This window comes from Bufo gargarizans, chromosome 5 (assembly GCF_014858855.1).
Source record: "Bufo gargarizans isolate SCDJY-AF-19 chromosome 5, ASM1485885v1, whole genome shotgun sequence".
Taxonomy (NCBI): domain Eukaryota; kingdom Metazoa; phylum Chordata; class Amphibia; order Anura; family Bufonidae; genus Bufo; species Bufo gargarizans.
This window is the reverse complement of record NC_058084.1, coordinates 133733932-133754838: the sequence shown is the minus strand read 5'-3', so window position 1 is coordinate 133754838 and position 20907 is coordinate 133733932. Positions and strand designations below refer to the sequence as shown.

At 42.0% G+C, this 20907-nt stretch overlaps 1 protein-coding gene across 1 annotated transcript in view; it reads right to left on the bottom strand.

Moving 5' to 3' along the window:
• The window catches only part of LAMA3 (laminin subunit alpha 3), a 238456-nt gene that overhangs the window by 4254 nt on the left and 213295 nt on the right, over window positions 1–20907 (bottom strand). Inside the window, 14 exon segments of the mRNA XM_044295643.1 lie at window positions 1485–1604; window positions 3396–3489; window positions 3693–3823; window positions 3906–4065; window positions 6415–6555; window positions 6750–6939; window positions 9335–9504; window positions 10762–10915; window positions 11233–11367; window positions 15421–15557; window positions 16777–16917; window positions 18282–18399; window positions 19395–19531; window positions 20746–20871. Of these exon segments, the coding sequence (XP_044151578.1) occupies window positions 1485–1604; window positions 3396–3489; window positions 3693–3823; window positions 3906–4065; window positions 6415–6555; window positions 6750–6939; window positions 9335–9504; window positions 10762–10915; window positions 11233–11367; window positions 15421–15557; window positions 16777–16917; window positions 18282–18399; window positions 19395–19531; window positions 20746–20871 (1954 nt within the window).

Below are 20907 nucleotides of genomic sequence, written 5' to 3'. Positions count from 1 at the left end.
TCATGTGACTAATGTACAGTGACCTTACATGGCCTAGGAAGAGGCCGTGACGCTCACGGAGCAGCAGCCTCTTCTAAAAGCTGATTGGCGGGGGTCCTGGGTGTTGGACACCCGCAGAGCAATATAAATTACCGGATAACCCCTTTAAAGGGGTATTCCAGCAGAATAAAAAAAGCTTGACAATATACAGAAAATGCTTTAAAAATAGCAGATGTTATACTCAGTCACATGGTTAATACGGTTAAAAGAAAGACATAAGTCCATTAAGTTCAACCAAGGGATAGGTTGGGACGTGAATCCCAGAAGGATACCCCACTGCTGCTGTTCTGATGGTGGCAGGGTAAGTGCTGTGCTCCACTTCCTATCCTGACACAGCAGGAAATGGCTGTGAAAGGCACTCAACCAATCACTGGCTGCAGTGGGAGTCAGTCATTTTCTGCCGTCACAGCACAGGTGCAGGATCTGTAGAGCATCAGGAACCTGGGCACCATTAGAATAGCAGTGGCAGGGGATCAGTGAGGTGAGTATAAACTCTTTTTTTTTTTATAACTTGCAGACTATGGCTAAGTTTTTTTTAAATGTTTTATTCTGCTGGAATACCCCTTTGCTCTCCGATCCATTTTCTTAATCCACAGGCACTTCACACAGTGATGTCGTTCTACCCAGGGGCGTAGCTAACGGTTCATGGGCCCTGGTGCAAGAGTTCAGCTTGGGCCCCCCTTCCCTCAGTGCATTGTGTGTCTTCTTATGTGGCACAAGGGTCTTTGGGCCCCCTCAGGCTCCTGGGCCCGGTAGCGACTGCTACCTCTGCACCCCCTATAGCTACGCCCATGGTTCTACCAAGATAATATGTTCTGATGTCACATCACAATATAACACACGCAATAAAGATATAGGTCATGAAACCTACAGTGATGTCACAGCAGAGAGGTAATATACATAGTGATGTCAAAGTACTGGTATAATGCATGTCACAGTACAAAAATGTCGCACAGTGAGGTCACAATAAAGGCATAATGCATAAAGTGATGTCACAATACAGGACTAGTGCAATTATTGTATGTCACAGTACAGTGAAAATGGGCACAATGATATCATAGCACATGAATAATGCACATAATGATGTCACAGTAAGGGATGATATCACAAGACATGGATACTGTCCTTTCCTTGGTCTGCTAATGGAATCTGCTCCCTAACTGAACCTCACCTCTGGACATACTTGCTGGGCTCCATAGTAGCTGCTATACCTGCTGGCCTTGATAATTACACTTATGGTTGAGAGACATATGCAAATATTTGGCCTGATTTTGGTGTTGTCCTAACGTATATTCCATATATCGGCTCGCAGACATTTTGAATAATATTTGTGGCCAAATTGAAGGAAAGCCAGAAGAGACTTCTAAATTGGTCTAATTGAAATATATTTTGCAGCCATATAAGTACTACTGTATTTATAGCATGATGATGTCTACTGTGCTTACCTGGGAGTCCCCCAACATACAGTGTGACCTCTTTGTTGGACCTCAGTGCGGAGTTGGGGCCGGCTGTGTCTTTGGACTGGTTATCGACAATGAGCTGCACTGCATTATCTTTTTGACTCACTGCAAAAATTAGAAATAGAATTTAACAGTTGATGTATGGAGCCACATCATTTAACTATGATGTAATCTTAGCATTTTATTTAGTACAGCACAAATAAAATATTTGTTTACAGGTCAACATAAAAATGTAGTACACAAAAATATTTACGGTAACAGCTTAAGATGTTTGATCAGTATTTATCCTGAAGACACTGATTCTGCAGAACTAATTAGAGAGATTAGTCCTGTATGGTGATAATTGTTACTAACTGCCTGCCTAGCACTTAGATGCTACATTAACTATGTACATTGGGGGAAATTTAACAAGGCCATGTACTCTGCAAGCTGTGAGTCCTTAACTGTTCACTGAAGTATTGCAGTACTCTTTTCTGCAGGCAAGAACAGATTTGAAGAAATACTGGTTAGGACTCTGAAGAAACGAGTAAACGCCTAAAATTATGGAGAGTCAGCATCTATGCATTGACATCTAAGGCCCCCATTCACACGACTGTATCCATTTCTGCAGTCCGCACATTGTGGATCCACAAAACCTGGATACCGGCCGTGTGCTTTCTGCATTTTGCGGATCAGAACATCCTTCCCTATGATAAAAATGCCTATTCTTGTCCACAAAAATAGGACATGTTCCATCTTTTTTGCCCATTGAAACGAATGAGTCCGCAAAATTGCTGAACAGAAGCGGACAGAAAAATATGGTTGTGTGAATGGGCCCTAATATTGCATGCAAAGCAGACAGTGCTTGAGCCCAAACCATAAATAATCATGTAGTAGCAGTATGTATGCCTTCCACTAAGTGAGAAAACAACTGAGATAATTCTTGATTCTTGTCTTACAAAATACCACATAGATATGTAAGTTATATACATGAACTTGGCTATGGAGGACATCAAGAGTCAATGGAAATCAATGATAAAACGTAAAAAGGACAGCACTCGCAGAAATAATAAAAGTAAAGTAGATGCCCGCCTCTCCGAAGACTGGTCAAAATCATACCGTATACAAAGTCCAATGTAGTAGGTGGAGACAGCACTCTGTAGAAAAGTTGAGGCCAAGTATTTCGTTTAATACCAGGTGAGGCTTTAAACTACTTGGCCTCAACTATTGTACAGAGTGCTGCCTCCATTTCTACACTGGACAAAAAAAAATCAATGGACACCTACTACTTTCAATGGGCAACTTGCGATGCTTTATAGTTGGCCATACACTCGCAGAAGAAGAGCCCAGGTGCTGAATGGGCCGGCCTACAGTCCAGACCTTTCACCAATAGAAAACATTTGGTGCACTGTGAAATAAAAAAATCGGGCAAAGAAGACCCAGGACTGTTGAGCAGCTAGAATCCTACATCCGACAAGAATGAGAGAAAATTCCTCTCAAAACTCCAGAAATTGGTCTCCTCACTGCCCAACGTTCACTGTTGTTTAAAAGAAGGGATCCTATACAATGGAAGACATGGCCCTATCAACTTTTTTGAGATGTGTTCCTGCCATTGAGTTCTAAATAAGTATAAAAAAATTCTGAAAATGGTAAAATGTCTCACATTCAACATCTCATAGGTCCATATTTTATTTACAGTAGATCATAGAACACATATCAGATTTCAAAATCATTAGAAGCAGTTTTTATTTAAATTTTACAGAGTGTTAACTTTTTTGATATTGGGGTTGTATAATGTAAAGTACTACAGTAGTTGATGGTGCTATATGATAAATATTAATAATCATACTGAATGCAGAGACATACTGTGCTTTTAGTGTCTGTAGAAATAGGCAAGTAGATTTGTCCTGGTGTTACCTGTTATAGTATGCCATTTTCCATCGCAAAGCAATGCAATTGGGGTAACTGAAGCCTGGAAATTACCCTTATTGTTATATACAGACAAAATTACCTAGAAGAAAAAAAAATACTAAAATGAAATTAACTGCACCTAAAAAGGCTTCAATGATGATTTTACTTTGTGAATATTCTCGAGGTCTCATAAGTCACAGAGTATATTATATGAATGTTAAACAGACTAATTATCATCACCACAAGTACTAATGAACTGTCGAGACCCATAACCCTTAGATCAGGCATTATCTATCTACTTACCTCCCCACTCTCTATGTATAGGCTTAGTCTATTTTCTCTCCCTTCTCCTGTATATAACAGAACAGACTCTTGACTTTGTGGTCGAATGTCAAAAGATATTTCAAACTCCTGTCCCAAGCTCAAAGCGTTATCTTAAAGAAACGAAAACAGCAATGTATAAAGGGTATGCAGTTACAAAAAACATTCACAAGTACAGTATGTACTTCTACTTACCCACAGCCACATGCCCTGCCTCCTCAGCAAAATACACTCCTGGCTCATAAGAGCCATCATGGCAAGGAGTGACCTTGGCAGTTCTAGATGGTCTGTCTAACATCACCTCATTCATTTTTACATTTTTCAAGCAGCCAGTAAAACTTTTCTTGGGCATTCCCTGAAAGATAGATATATTTTAATCAATGTTAAATTTTATTATTTTGTTGCATATTTTTCGTTTAAGTTTTGCTTAGCTGATAACAAAATTTAGGCCCTGTACATACAACCGTGGGGCCGTCTTCCCGTGTTGTGGACAGCAAACCACAGGTCCGCAAAACATGGACAGTGGCCATGTGCACTCCGCATCGCGGTATGGATTCATTGACTTCAATGGGTCCGTGATCCACAACAACATGTAGGACCTTTGGCTACAAAATTGCTCCCCTGAAAGGAAGCCTAATGGATCCCATTATAGTCTATGGGGCCTGTAGGCTCAGTTCGGCTCAGTTATGTGACAAATCCATCCTTTCCGTTCTTCTGCTCCTATAATGGAGCAGAAGAATGGAAAGGTGAGCGCAGATGTGAAGTTCGCCTCTATAACATTTAAGTGTCAGGATAATATGTATAGAGAAATTTTCCACTGGTCGCTGAGAGGGTATCACATCAAATTAACATAGCCTAAGCACAAAGACACCATGGTGAATTCAGGTCAATGGACCTACTGGCATATTTCTGAATAGTGGTAGGAACTTTAGGATACCCAGAGGAAATTTACACTTTAGAGGGAATTTACTAAATGAACTGCAGTAAGATCCAAGTGCCAGAAAAGCAAATCAACACCAGCAGTAAGCAGTATCAGGCATACATTCTAGAAAACCTGTTGGCCCGTTGGAGATCTCTGTGCCTCCCAATAATCCCCATCTACATAAAAAAGTGACATGAGCTGCGTAAAAACATCATAAAGTTCTTGATTGATGCTTTTGCAAAGAAATAAACTTTTGATGATGGTTTCTTGGCACAAAGGCAATGATAAATTCTCCCCTTTTGTGTAACGCCTGTAGATAGACAGAAGCAGACAGTGAGCCCTAACCTAGAGGTTAGAACCAGGAGGACAACGCAATAAAAAAACGAGAGACAGAGAGTGATCAAAAGACCAGCAGAGGTCATAACGAGATGGGATGCACAGTACAAATCACAAGAGTCAGAGTGGTCAAAGGACAAGCCGGGGTCAAAAACACAAGCAAACCAAATTGGCACAGGAACAATAACCAGGAACCTAGCTAGTGAGTCCAAACAAGACGATCCCTGGCACTGGTGTATGACCAGGAAGGGATTGAAAAAGAGTCCATGGATCAGCTCCTGATAGGTGCTCCATTAGTCAGAAACACTAGCACACAGGAATAGAGCAGCTGTGCAATCAGCTCACTGCTAATCTCCTCCAGTACATGCCCACTGTGGGCATTGCATCCTGTAGCTAAGGATGCTGTCGCGTCACCAGGGGTTGTGGCTCTGCAGTGTGTCTCTCCCAGCACGGCCATACCAAGGCTGAGGATCGCGCTGCTGGAGCTTGGACACGTAAGTTTATGACATTTAGTGAGGTATGGTATATCCAATGGATATGCCATACACGTCTGACAAATGCAGGTCCCAACTCTAGAAAACCCAGCCTGCTGAGGAGACAACTGGTCCCTGCATCTAGATGAAGAATAAATGCAGAGCATGCTTAGCTGGCTATTTTCATAACCCACATAAAAGTGAATGGAAAGTTCTGCGCACATGCACAAACACCTTTCGTTTCATTCTCCACCTCATTATGTCAATGGGCATCAGGGAACCCTCACTCAGGAGAGAGTTGTGGGTTCTCAGAGTTGGGACCCATATATATCAGACATTTTTGTCATATCCTATGGATATGCTATAAATGTCTGAGACAATACTCCGTTAATCAGAAATCATACAGGGACAAATGACTGAACGGGAAATACAGCCACAGAAAGAAAGGCTGCACAGAATACAGAAGCGGAGTAAATGTCTCAAGCCGATACTGTTGTATGAAAGAATATAGACACATTTATATAACGCTGATAAGCTCCGCAGGCTTAGAATAAGGGTATGTTCACACAACAGATTTTGAAAATCTGACTATAAAATTCAGCACGTTTTTTCTTGTGCATTTTACGTGTGGTTTTTGACGCTTTTTTAACCAATGGGTGTTTACTTCAATATAGAACTGCAGTTTAGTTTGTGGTTTTGATGCGCCAAAAAAATGCAGAAAACGCATAAAAGCTGTATGGACATTTACGGAGCTGTTTTTAATGCTTCCCATTATTTTCAATGAGAGATTCATTGTGGATTATGCTCCAAGATACGCCATGCTGCTTTTTTTTTTTCTAACGTTGAAGTGCAGCCTCCCACTGAAAGGAATGGGAGGCTGTTTTAATGCATTTCTTTGGAGCTGATTTTGAGGCAGAAATGCTCCAAAACTGCGTAAAAAAAGTCAGTGCAAACTGGCCCCACAAGTTCTTACCTGTACTTTCAGGGAAGGAACACCTCCGAGGTAGAGCAGTGACATATTCTCCAAACTCAAGTGTTTTGTCAGACTTCCTTTACGAGCTTTCAGACCATCAATGACAAGCCGACCATTCTTCCCATCCCAGCTGAATGCAACCTAATAAAAATTTTAGGCATATTAAGTCAAAACTTCTACAAAGCCGGTCCTTCTATAATTCTGTACATATGAAATTATCATGGTGAATAAAACTACAATGAAGAGAAATTGCTAAATTATAAAAATGAAGTTAGAAGATTTTTGTCATTTTTTCAGCAGGAGAACATCTCTATATGTCAAATAATTTCACTTACTGTATGCCACTTCCCATCACTGTATTTTTCTTGGCTTTTTATCTTAAGTTTATTGCCTTTAGTTCCCAGAGAAAACACAAAACGACCCTTAGATAAATGAAGGGACAGGTAAGTGGACTCCTGTTTATTTGTCATTAAGAAAATTAATCCAGACGATTGCTCGGTTTGCACCTCTAATGAGAAGTCTGACCTGCAAGACAAAAACATGGATCATTAAATAGAAATATTTCTGTAAAAAATATCCGTATCCACATGAACTCATTTCTGTGTATACTGACCATCTGGTAAGCACCGACCATTACTCTGCCCTTAGAAGGGGCAGTTCAGTTTTAAGGTCTCATGCACACAGCAAAGCATGGTATATGTAGCTTGTATGGATGGCACGCATACCACCTGCCATTTTGCACAATGGAGCTGTAGGCTCATTGTTCTACTATATAGTGCCATATTACAGAAATATTCTCCCCTAAAAGGAAGGTTTCTAGGGAAAAATACCTCTTTAATACACTTTTTGATGAATCATTGCACAAATCAGGAGGCATACGGATTTTCAGTTGGGCCCTCCTGGTTGGAAGTATTTGAAACTAGTCCATAGTACATAAAACTCTTGGAAGATTAAGGCCCCTTTCACACGAGCGAGTTTACCCGCGCGGGTGCAATGTGTGACGTGAACGCATAGCACCCGCACTGAATCCTGACCCATTCATTTTAAGGTGTCTGTGTACATGAGCTTTGTTTTTCACGCAGCATGTTCTATAAAACGCAGCATGTTCTATATTCAATGTTTTTCACGCAGCCCTGGCCCCATAGAAGTGAATGGGGCTTCAGTGAAAAACGCATTGCATCTGCAAGTGAGTGCGGATGCGATGCGTTTTTCACCGATGGTTGCTAAGAAATGTTGTTTGTAAACCTTCCGTTTTTTATCATGCATGTGAAAAATGCATCAAAACGCATTGGAAAAAAACTGAACAACTGAACGCAATCGCAGACAAAACTGACTAAACTTGCTTGCAAAATGGTGCGAGTTTCACTAAACGCAGCCTGAACGCATCCAGAGCCAATCTTTTACGCTCAGGTGAAAGGGGCCTAAGGGTTTGCTCTCATCAGTGAGAATGAAAATAACGGAAGCTCTGGTCCATTGCATAATGCGTACACATGGAGCTAGATGGACCACATTGACTATAGTGGAGCCTGTTGAGTCTCCGTCAGGGAGCACTTTACCAGATGAAATATTTACTTTTTTAAAAATCCAAATCTGAAATAGGGCCTGAATAGATGGATTAGACAGACAGATAGACTGATGGATACAGTCGACTAGTAGTGTTTTGCGGTCCACAAAACACGGATACTGGCCGTGTGCATCCAGCATTTTGTGGGCCGCACATGACCGGCACTATATAGAATATGTCTACTCTTGGAACAAGGGATGCGGACAGCACACGGTGCGCTGTCTGCATCTTTTGCGGCCCCGTTAAACTGAATGGGTCGGCACCCGTTCTGCAAAACGGAAGGGATGCAGACCGATTCATACGGTCGTGTAAATGTAGCCTTAACTGTATCTATACTGCATTTGTAACTAATCTCTCATGTTGAAAAAGAAACCATAATAATTAAAGCGATCTTCTATAGTTCAAGTAAAAACATTCGCAGGAACTGGGGAAGACCACTTACATGGTGACCTCCTTTTCATCTTTTCAGCTGCAGATCCGCCAATTTCTGGGCTTCTCTTCTGCCCTCCAAGATGACTGCACCTCTTCTTAGGCTATGTGATGCTCACTGTGCATTTGGTAGTCTAAGACTCTTCCTGCTTGTCCAGCCATGCCCTCAGATTTGGCCAATTCAAGGGCAGAAGGAAGTGTCTTGGGCTACAAAATGCACATTGCATCCGATAGTCTGAGAAGTGGTGCGGCCATCTTGGGCAACAGAAGAGGAGCCCTGGAGCTGGAAGGTCTGCATCTGAAAAGATGGAAAGGAGGTCACCCTGTAAGTGCTCTGTTCATTCCCTAGTTCATGTGATTTTATTTTTTATAACTGGAGGTTTGCTTTAAAAGGAAATGTGTCACCAGGATAATCGCTATTGAAGTAAAGCCATGGCCTAATAGCACTTAGTACCTTATTTCCAGATGTGCCTTTGTTCCAGCAATAGATGTTTTCTATCTTCTGAAAATCCTGTTTATTTGGTATGCAAATGAGCCAGTGAGGTGCCCAGAGGGGTGTCACGCTCGCAGTAAGGAGCCCTGGCATGCTTCCTGCTAGTGCCCATGCCCGTCCTCAGGCTGGGAGCAGGGAAAAGGGGGGCAGAGTTATGGTTTGAATGTGATGTAGGAGGGGTGGGTGGACACATTGTGGTAGGGGGCATGCCTGGGCTCCTTCCTGCAAGAGTGACGCCCCTCTGGGCACCTTACTGGCTCACTTGCATACCAAATAAACTGGATTCTCAGAGGATAAAAACATCTATTGCGGGAACAAAGGCACATCTGGAAATAAGGTACTAAGTGCTATTAGACCATGGCTTTACTTCAATAGCAACTATCCTAGTGAAAGATTTCCTTTAACTTTTGCAGTAGCTTGCCCATCATACATACTTCTCCTTGAAGCTGTGACTGCTCAAATCATAGACCAAGTGACTTGCTGGAGAGTCCCCAAATTTATAGGACTTCAGGTCTGATGTGAAGTTTGAGTGAGAAGTGCAGCCTTGTAAATTCTTCAGTCCAGTTTGAGCATTTAGCAAATTGCTCATAACGTCCAGGCCCGACTGTTAGGGGAGACACACAAGTCTAGTTATCGACACATTTACTCTCATAATTACCAACATTTTCATTTATAAATTTGGGTTATTTAAGCCGCACTGCCAGAACTCCCAAATCCAATAGGACCGCCCACTTACCGTATGAGAGGGGTTTACACAAGCCACACCCATCTCCAGCCCTGACCGATCAAATTTGCTGGGATTGTTTCTGAATATTAGGTACAATCCTGCCAATTTTTGGACAGTTGGGAACTATGTACTCTATGTACTTTGCTGCATCCCTTTATGATACCCTCGCTCAGATGAACAAGTGTCTGAATAAGATGGTGAATTTTCCTGTTTGATGTAAAAATGCTCTATATGCTGAACATAAAAATAATTTAAAACATGGGATCCTATATCTATCACTCATTCCGTAAGCACGGCAGCAGGATCCCACGTAATGACCCTGGGTGGCCGAAAACCACATGGACAGATTCACATTTGTTAATTGACTGTTAATTCATAATGACTGTGCAGTTTTAGAGGCTTAGGGCCAGTTCACACAGAATTTTTTGGCACTGATTTTGGAGTGTTTCTGCCTCGAAATCAGCTTAAAAAATGCCCCCAAAAAGCCTAATATTCATTTCAATGGGAACCAGCACGTGGAAAAAAAGAAGCAGCATGCCCTATCTTGGGGTGCAATCCGTGCTGAATCTCCCATTGAAATGAACGGGAAGCATAAAAAACTGTTCCATCTAAGTCTATGAGTTTTCAGTTTGGCGCAGATTTTCTCTAAACCTCTCAAGCTGTAAATGCAGCTTTGTATTGAAGTGAACACCCACTGGTTAAAAAAAAGACGTGGCAAAAAAAAAAAATGCAACAAAAACCCACAAAAAAATGCGCTGAAAAGAAACACGTGTTCATTCCGCGCTGATTTTTTTCAGTGCGTTTTCAAAATCCATCGTGTGATGAGCCCGTTTGGCTGCCTTCACACGTGGCAGAAAATTTCTGCTACTGAAAATCAGTTCCATTCACTTGACTGGGGCTTGCAGAAATCCATGTGTTTGCCACCAAAACAACCCCTTTCAGATGAATGGAGCTAATTTTCAGCTGCAGAAACTTTCTGCAACAAAATCTGCTGCGTGTGAAGGCGCCCTTACCTGCAAAACTGGGTGGCCATTATCAATCAACAGTCACGTACCAATGACATTTTAACAGTGAATTTGAAAATGGCGACTGCTAGGCGAGTCTGTGCACTTCATCTATCAACCCAGGAATTACCAAGTCAAAGTCGTTGAGTCTGAGATTGAACGGCTGTCTGAGTTCAGGTAATATCAGAGGCACGGGGGCTTCCTCTGGGGTGCACATTCCCAGTGACACTTTATTCTTCTCAGTGTGGTCAAAAAGATTCTGTATAGAAGGATATTGTAAAGCTCTAAAATACAGAAAAGAAAAGTAGCCAATATCAGTATGACCGCGGATTGTAGCTGCGCCATTCATAATCTTGAATGCAAAGATGTCTCCGAGAATTGACAATAGACTAAATCCACAGCAACCCACCTGCTTCATATCTGCCTGGGATTGGTCAGAGTTAACAGTGACCCTTGGTGAGTTATCACATCTAGTTAACGCGTTATGACTGTGACTGTTAACTCTGCTGCATCTGTAGCTGTCATGGTGGAGAAGGTATTGTACATAACGTAGCCTCGACAGCCATATTGGGCTTGCACTTTATACTGCAGTTATGCTTACCTTTTAATAAAAACATTTGTCATACAGCCCTTGAAGCCATTTCCGCCAATGTATATGTCAGTGGGGGAATAACCTGGCCTCCTGGAACTGTCCGTGATTTCTGTCTCTTCTTTATCATCAACCAAGAGCTTATACCTGAAATTAAAAAGTAACTTATTTCTCAGTCACAAGGAATCATGCAGTCACTTGAGAGGCTCAGCAGGAAAAAACATTTTATATTGACCTCACATTAATAATATTCATTGTCAGAGCTCAACAAAATAGGCAGTCTGACAACAAATGGATGGTAATGAGATACAATTCTGGCTGACACTAGAGGGAGCCGTTGATGCTGCATGTCTTCAGGTCCACTTGTGGGCTGTGTAGGTGGTCAGAATGTTATTATTGAACTCGATAGCTAGCCAAGCGTGCATCTCTCATCTGAGATAAACGGGATTGGGCATGTTGATGTCCAACTGCTCAATCCTACTTTCCCTCGACATCTGCTGTCAGTGGAGAGTTGAGAGGCCACTATACACATTAGATGGATGGCTGCTCCCGCTAAAATCAGCAGGTTTGGACGACATTACTCCAGTGTGTATGGAAGTATCAGTTCTGATCTGTCAGAAGAACAGAACGCAAGAAAAAATTAACTAATCCTTTATTTTGAGCACCTGTTATGATCAGTTATGTTCATTTTGCATCCATTTTAGCCATTTCCGTTTTAGATCTGTTATTTTAGTCTTCTAGTTCTTTTTTTCTGTCTAAAATAACGAATCTCCGATAAAATGGCTAAAACGGATGCAAAGTGAGTATAACGGAATCTTCAAATAAAGCACCCATTTTTTGTTGTTGTTTTCTGTTCTTCTGACGGATCAGAAGAAACGAATATGAAACAATGATGTGAGCCTAACCTTGAGGCTATGTGAAAGCCTGGGGTTTGTATTTGAAACAGACGAATGGGTCTTCAGTTCTTACAAAAATATTTTATGACATTAGAAATGGCTTGCCTGACGGCTATCTTTACCTCAGCATCTCAGGCCATCAATATCAGATTGTCAGGGGTCCCACAACCTGTCAGAGTAGTGTTGGTGCCAGAACTACACAGCTCCATCCACTGTGTAGTGGACGGAGCTGGTAACCAAAATAACCAAAACGCTGCTCCCACTAAAATTAGCTATAAGCTCCATCCACTACACTATGGAAGGAGCTGTTTAGTTCTGGCGCAAAAGTTACTCTGAAATAGCTGATCGTGGGCATGCATGGTGTTGGACCCCCATCATTCTGATATTAATGGCCTACCGTATACTTAGTAAAGGTTCTTTTTATATATATATATATATATATATATATATATCTAGCTAAGCAACATCATTATGTGTTTCTAACTACAGTTCTCATGACAGTAGTCATCCAGATATGCTACAATCTAAATGACAAATCTGTTATGTTCTGCAGGCATATGGGAGCAGAGGATATTTCATGGCTTAGTTTGACCAATATGCCATTAAGACCTCTAAAAGTAATTGTGGCAGCCATATTTCACATCACTCCAGAAACAGATATAGTACTGAAAAAATGAGGCAACTCAAGGACATTGTCCGTGTCCGGCTGGTAGGTTTACCTTCAGTGCTATGTAAAACTGCACATTAGAGATGAGTGAATTTCTTTCAATTTCTTTTGTGTCCAACTCCCTGAATCTGTCAAAACATTTGATTCAGGTTCGAATCAATACTACCTGAAACAATAGTCTTCCAATGGGACAGAAATTTGGTATATGACACGATAAGGTCTCAGGTTTGGTACACAGATTATTAAATGGTACTAGCAAAACTGCAAGTGTTTTTTCTGTAAAGAAAGAGCATACCGCGTTGCAGTGGCTGTACCGGTACGGAGAGGTATGTGCCGCTTTCTGGCAGCTGTCCCTTCTTCCGTAGGAAGCAGAGACAGCTGCCTGTAATGATGAAGCAAGATCCATCCGTGGGCTCTCTGCTTCATCATTCCTGCCCCCTGTCTGCGCTCTACACTGCAGGTCTGGGCAGGGGGCAGGGCCAGCGGGGAGCTCCGCGTGTGGACTTGTGTTGGTTTTGCTGCTGGGGGGTTACGAGGTAAGTATGTGGAGTTTTTTTTTTTTTTTTTTAACTGCCTGTGAAGGGGGAACAGCACTGGGCATATCAATGTGAGAGGGCACAGCACTGGGCATATCAGTGTGAGAGGGCACATCACTGGGCATATCAGTGTGAGAGGGCACAGCACTGGGCATATCATTGTGAGGGGGCACAGCACTAGGCATATCATTGTGAGGGGGCACAGCACTAGGCATATCACTATGAGGGGGCACAGCACTGGTCATATTACTATGAGATGGCAAAGCACTGGGCATATCATTGTGAGTGGGCACAGCTGGGCATATCACTGTGAGTGGGTACAGCACTAGGCATATCACTATGAGGGGGCACAGCACTGGGCATATTACTATGAGATGGCAAAGCACTGGGCATATCAGTGTGAGGGGTCACAGCACTGGGCATTTCATAGTGAGGGGACACAGTGCTGGGCATATTGTGAGGGGGCACAGCTGGGCATATCAGTGTGAGGAGGCACAGCACTGAGCATATCACTGTGAGGGGGCAGAGCACTGGGCATATCATTGTGAGGGGGCACAGCACTGGGCGTATCACTGTTAGGGGGCACATATCTGGTATAACTACTGTGAGGGAGCACAATGTGGGCACAAATACTGTCCAGTGGCATAATGGGGAATAATTACTATGTAGGGGTATTAAGGGGACTCGGTGGGATTAGACTGCTAACTGGTAGAACCATTTATGTAAAATTCCTAACAAATCCAATATATATATATATATAACTACCAAGTAAAATAGGCAAAACCATGGCAAAAAAAACAATGTGCCACCTTATATGGGGTTCGGTGGGTGCCATTGGTGTCTTTCTTATGACAAACCCAGCACTGCCATTATTATCGTTTCTGATTCTATGATGGAGCAGAACTATAGAAGTAACAATGCAGATTTGAAGAAAGCCTAAATGTAATTGTCGTGTACACTAATCCTCTTCTATTACCATCAGAACGAGCAGATTTCCAGCCTGTAGCACAGCAACCTGGGATCCCCTATAAATAGCACCTTATTCTCTCCACAGCTCCACTGACGCAAGACTGAATTTTTAGGGAAATACAAAGGAGTTAATTAATCTCTAGGGACACAGAAGACATGTTTGAAGTGGTATTTAAGAGTGTGTATTTAAGCTCCTGCTGTGTCTTCAGACTGTAATTTATCTGCGTTCAGGCGATGTACATTACTGTGTGCGCGTCTTGAAGCTGGAACTTCAGCAGTGAAAAAGCCGATGCTGAGAGTCTCTGAAGGTCTGGCTCCTGTGAAGTTTTCTGCTTTACTTATCATATGGTGAAAGCATTCAGTTTAGTAATTGCCTCTCCTCTTCAGAAATCAAGTATTCACGAGGTCCTACCAGTAATACAGACTTTTTCTATAGAATAATGAATTGTGATGTTACTTTGCTTCAGGGCTTTAAACCTATTCATTTTTTCTGCACATTGTGTTTCTATGCATTAAAATCCACTGGTTGTGTTCAGTTTTTTTGTGGCGGTTGGATTTCTGCACTATTTCTAAATTTAATGATAATTCTATTCCTGTTGAATGTGAGACAAGTACAGGCCAACGGGGGCGTTGCCTTTACCCCTAAGGCTCTACTCTCTCTGTAACTGCTGTGCCCTCTGCACTTTGACAGGGCCAGGCAGAATAAACACGATCACGCCTGCCTGGCCTCTCAATCAAAGTGCAGAGAGCACAGCAGTTGCAGAGAGAGCTGAGCCTCTAGGTGTAACGGTAACGCCCCCATTGCTCCTAGAGGCTCATTTGCATATAGTAAAATTTCATTTTCTCAGCAATGCGGGCACATTTGAACATGGGACCAACACAGATGCCTTCAGCTGCCAAGTGCACATGTAACAGGTCAGTCAGTGTCATAGGTACAAATCTGCTAACAGATGCCCTTTAATGAACGCCATCAAAATCTATCATGGGTTTCCACAGTATCAAAAATAAAGTAGTGGATTTCGAGTAATTCTGTCTAGAGGAGGTGTCCTCTCAGTTTCTTTCTGTATTTGGATCCCATAGTTTATTTGCCTTACATGACTTTTATATTCCATTTGACAATCTTGGCACTTACTCGTTATTGCTTCTCATTACTGACACATAGTGAAGCTTTCCATCACTGTACTTGTCCCTGGATCGTAAGTTGACATTTGAGCTAGTTGTAGTTACAGTCACTGTTCCATCCTCCAGAGAAACATGTAATTCATCAGACTGTGGGGGACAAATAAGACACTTGTAAGTTAACTAATAAATATAGGGCGGACATTGATCAGCCCCTGTACGTCAGAAAAGAGGTGTCAAAAAGTAGCAAAATTTGGTGGATAAGGGCGAGGGGTGGGCGGTGTGGAATGTCCATAGCCAGACTAGCACATATATTATAATCTATGCCATAAAACTGCTGTAAACCTATACCACTGGTGGTGTGAACCTATACACTTGCTGGTGTAGATTTCCAATATGGCGCACAGACCAAATGCATCCCAATTTTTAAGAGGCGCCAGTGGGAGATATTAAGACTGATGTGTACAAGGCAACTCTTAATACCTGCCCCCCCCCATAGTTTATGTACTTGTTGTACCTGTTCCTGTTGTTTTACCTCTTACTGCCACTGTAAAGGCCCCTTTACACATGCTGAGAATCGGCCAGATAACTGCTAACAAGCGTTCATAGGAACGCTCGTTATTGATTATCTGTCAGTGTAAAAGGTGCCACCGATTACCTGATGAGTGAAACGCTCGTTGGTTGGGTAATATGATCATTTGTACAGGCACCTAAATCCTGTTCCATCTAAACAGTCTGCTGCCGGCAAACAATGATTCTGTATGAGGACGAGCAATGGCATTAGTGATCACTCCTCCTCACACTGTGGAGGAGATTGCTGCATGTAATAGCAGCGGTTCTCCTTCACTGACGAGCAGGCGATTCTCTGGAAGGAACGGTTCCTTCCCCAAATCGCCTGCTACATTGTCCCTTGTAAAAGGACCGTAAGTATTACACTATATGACACAGCAACCTTTTTTCATTTATTTCATCCCTGCCTTCCGAGAGCAATAACTTTTTTATTTTTTCATCACCAGTTTCTGTTTATCGACAATACAGGAAAAAAATGCCCCTCCCCAGCAATCCTGCAACAGTTTTATAGTACTTCACCATGAGATATACCGTAAATAACATGCTAATATCTACAGGTCGATGTGACTACAGCAATGCCAAATATGTGTAATTCTTTTAATGGTTCACTATATATGACAATACAAACACTTACAAAAATTCTGAGGGCCATAACCTTTATTTTTCTGTTGACTGAGCTGTGGAAAATATTTTTTTATTTTTTTTGCAGTACCAGCTGTAGTTTTCAATGGTACCATTTTGGGTTTAGCTTATAAAAGTGGACAATTAAAGGTAAAACCTGTACAATCAAAGAACAAACCTGTGTTTTGTGATTTAGCAGCAAAGCATCAACCTGAGGAGTCTGGAAGCCAAATGATGCTTGAAAATCTCCAGGGAAGGAGAATCCATCTGGCTTCAGTCCCAGCGTTCCTCCATTAGAGAACTCTGCAGAGCGTATTTTCTGAAACAAAAAGGTAAAATGCAGCTTCATGTAGACAAAAATGTAAAAGGTCAAGTAGCACTTGTCATATAGCCTGCAATAGGAGACCACAACATCATTCAATGAGATCTAAAGATCTTAAAATCAAGCAGCACAACTAAAACGTCTGGTGGAGTAACATGTGCCAGATTTATTAAAAGGGGCAGGCCTCTTAACAAATTTGGTGCATCCATGGGCTCTGTGTGCCAGGAACTATGAGATGATCTTGATTTTAGCTATAATATACTTTTTTTTTTTTTTAAGTAGTCTAAGTGACTTATCCTGAGGATAGGTAATCAATATTAAAAGCATACAAAATCACTTTGTGAATGCACTGCAATAGTTCTCTTGTACTGATCCAGAGTTACAGACTGTATAATAATCCAGAGCTGCATTCATAATTCTGCATGCTGCAGAGATGTATTCTTCCAGCATTCCTTGATAGATGCACACAGCTGGCTCTTGAAATTAGAATTCTTGAATAACAGCATTGTACACAACCGGTGACCTAAATACGGTAGGTATTTGGATTGAAGGAGTTTTTTTTTCCTCTGCTGACCAACGTGGGTATGGTTCCAGGAATGGAAAGCAGTTGGAATACTGTCCATGTAACACTTGGACAGCTCAAGACTGAAAGAATGGGAATCACTCTTATATAAGCCATTCTCTATTGTGGCTTATCGAGGGAGGTCAGGAGTGGGAAACCAAACTCTCTAGTAACAGTTTATAAGACTGAAAAACAACATCCGTCCATCCAGTTCAACCTGTTATCCTGCAAGTTGATCCAGAGGAAGGAAAAAAAAAACATGATGTGAAAGCCAATTTTCCTCATTTTAGGGGGAAAAAATTCCTTCCTGACTCCAATCAGAATAAATCCCTGGATCAACTAAATCTACTAACTATAACCCGTAATATTGCTACACTCCAGAAACACATGTGGGCCCCTCTTGAACTCTTTTAGTGAGTTCACCATCACCACCTCTTCTGGAATAGCATGTCTCACTTCCTTCTGGGATTCTTGTCCCCACCAACCAGTTGGGGGGTGTACCTGCACAGACTCCTTATATCCAATCAGTGCTGCCATTCTCAGTCTGTGCAGGTACACCCCCCCAACTGGTTACCTCCCCCCTGTATCCTTACTGCAGACTGCTGGCAATTCATTTATAACTTCTAGTAGTAATAATAAAGGAATGGCACAACATAGAGCCATAAGAATAGATTCTCCAGAATTGTTATTACATGGGGAATGCAAGTAGCTATTAAAGCAGGCATGTCAGGAGAGGTGACAGGTTCTCTTTAAGAACATTTAGGAGACAACGTTCTCAAAATGAAGAAACCTCACTTACGCTCCATTCACTGTAACACCTTCGGCTGACTCCGTAGGTTTCCTTGAATGAGGCTGCACTTACAGGGGTCTTTACATTTTTCACACATCCACGGAAAGGCGGAGTTTTTATGTTAAACCTGTATAAAAGGGAAGTAACATATATATATAGTGATTTTCCAATGACCAGTAATTTTTTAAAGGGATTGTGCAGTGTCAGGATACTGATGACCTGTCCTTAGGCTAGGTCAGCAATATCAGACCAGCAAAGGTCCGACTCGAGGAAACCCCACCCATCAGCTGCTTGAAGTAGCTGTGATGCTCGTGAAAGGACAGTGTCCGCAGAGGTGCACTGTAATTACAGCTTCTTCTCTTTGTTCACTAGAATGGGGCGTACATCGCTTAGGCTACTTTCACACTTGCGCTTTCCCTTTCCGCTACTTAGATCCGTCATAGGATCTCAATAGTGGGGGAAAATGCTTCAGTTTTGTCCCCATTAATTGTCAATTGGGACGAAACTGAACTGGATGAAACGGAGTGCACCAGAATGCATTCAGTTCCGTTCGGTTGCGCTCCCATCGCGTACAGATTAACGCTGCAAGCAGCGTTTTTTGGTCCGCCATGTGGTGCGGAGCAAGACGGACACACAATGTAAGTCAATGGGGACGGATCCGTTTTCTCTGACACAATAGAAAACCAATTCGTACCCTATTGACTTTTAATGGTGTTTATGACGGATCTGTCTTGGCTATGTTAAAGATAATACAACCGGATCCGTTCATGACGGATGCAGATGGTTGTATTATCAGAACGGAAGCGTTTTTGCTGATCCATGACTGATCCAGCAAAAATGCTGGTGTGAAAGTAGCCTAACACTGCACCACAGCTACAATCTAGACGGTGTACCGAGGACTCAGCATTAGTGCAAGCTGGTGTGCTGGGAGTTGAAGCCCCGCCAATCTGATGTAGTCTGACACTGCACAACCATTTTAAGTGTCAATTTTTCCACTATGCGAACCTTTGCTTATCTCTTAAAAACAAGGCCAATTAACAGCTGTAGATGCAATAATGTACCAGTGACACTGGGTAGTTATTCCATTAGTAAAAATTTGACAACAGTGCTTGAATGACTCACTTTTCTCTTAATTCTGTCGGGGCTCCACCCAAGTAGTATGTGTTGAAAGTAAATACATCCACATTACTATCATTTAGGACTTCCCGATCTTGACGTATACGTATGACTTTATCATTGGCTGCTACCAACACCTCAATCTATGAAAGAAATAAACAGGTATATAAATACTATAGGATAGCATGGCTGCAAAATTATATAGTACAATATACAATAACACCAAGTGACAGAATTTCTGAAGGAGCGTATGAAGCTACAGAATGCCATTATGGTGCTGATGAATAGATTTAGTCTAGCATCAGTAGGTAAGACCTAAGGCTGGGTTCACACGGCGTGACGGATTTGTTCAGGATGCGTCCCGGGTGCGTTGTGGCAAACCCGCGCGAGTAGGTACGCAATTTCAGTCAGTTTTGACTGCGATTGCGTTCCGTTGTTCAGTTTTTATCGCTCGGGTACAATGCGTTTTGCACGCGCGTGATAAAAAACTGAATGTAGTACCCAGACCCGAACTTCTTCACTGAAGTTCAGGTTTGGGTTCGGTGTTGTGTAGATGTAATTATTTTCCCTTATAACATGGTTATAAGGGAAAACAATAGCAATCTTCAATACAGAATGCTTAGTACAAGGTCAATTGAGGGTTAAAAAATAAAAAAAAATTAACTCACCTCCTCCATTTAATCACATAGCTGCCGGTCTCCTGTTCTTTCTTCAGGACCTGTCAAAGGACATGTGGTGACGTCACTGAGCTCATCACATGGTCCATGTGATGTGACGTCACCACAGGTCCTTTAGCCGGCAGCTCATGATTAAAGAAGTAAGAAGAGATCGGCAACTACGCGATCAAGAGGAGAAGGTGAGTTAATTTTTTATTTATTTTTTAACCCTCAATTGACTTTCTTTATTCTGTAAAGAATGCTATTATTTTCCCTTATAACCATGTTATAAGGGAAAATAATACAGTGAATAGACTCATCTTAGCAACCATGCGTGAAAATCGCACCGCATCCGCACTTGCTTGCGGATGCTTGCGATTTTCTCTCAGCCCCATTCACTTCTATAGGGCCTGCGTTGCGTGATAAACGCACAATATAGAGCATGCTGCGATTTTCACGCAACGCATAAGTGATGCGTGAAAATCACCACTCATGTGCACAGCCCCATAGAAATGAATGGGTCCGGATTCAGTGCGGGTGCAATGCGTTCACCTCACGCATTGCACCTGCGCGGAAATCTCGCCCGTGTGAACTCAGCCTAACAGGTGCAATGACGGCTAGGTAGGTAGAAGGAAATCAGGAAAACATGGTCTGATAGGTGGGATCTAATATACTTGTACATATAGTAAGCAACTACTTACAAGGACTTCTGCTCCGGTATTTACACGCTTAAATGAGGTATTTTTCCTTTGCTGCTCTGGATTAGAATTGATTTTATATTTAAGGACAAGGATCCCATCCTCGATCTCAACACTGATGTAACTTTCCTGCAAGCAAAATACAAAATGTCATGTATGAATGTT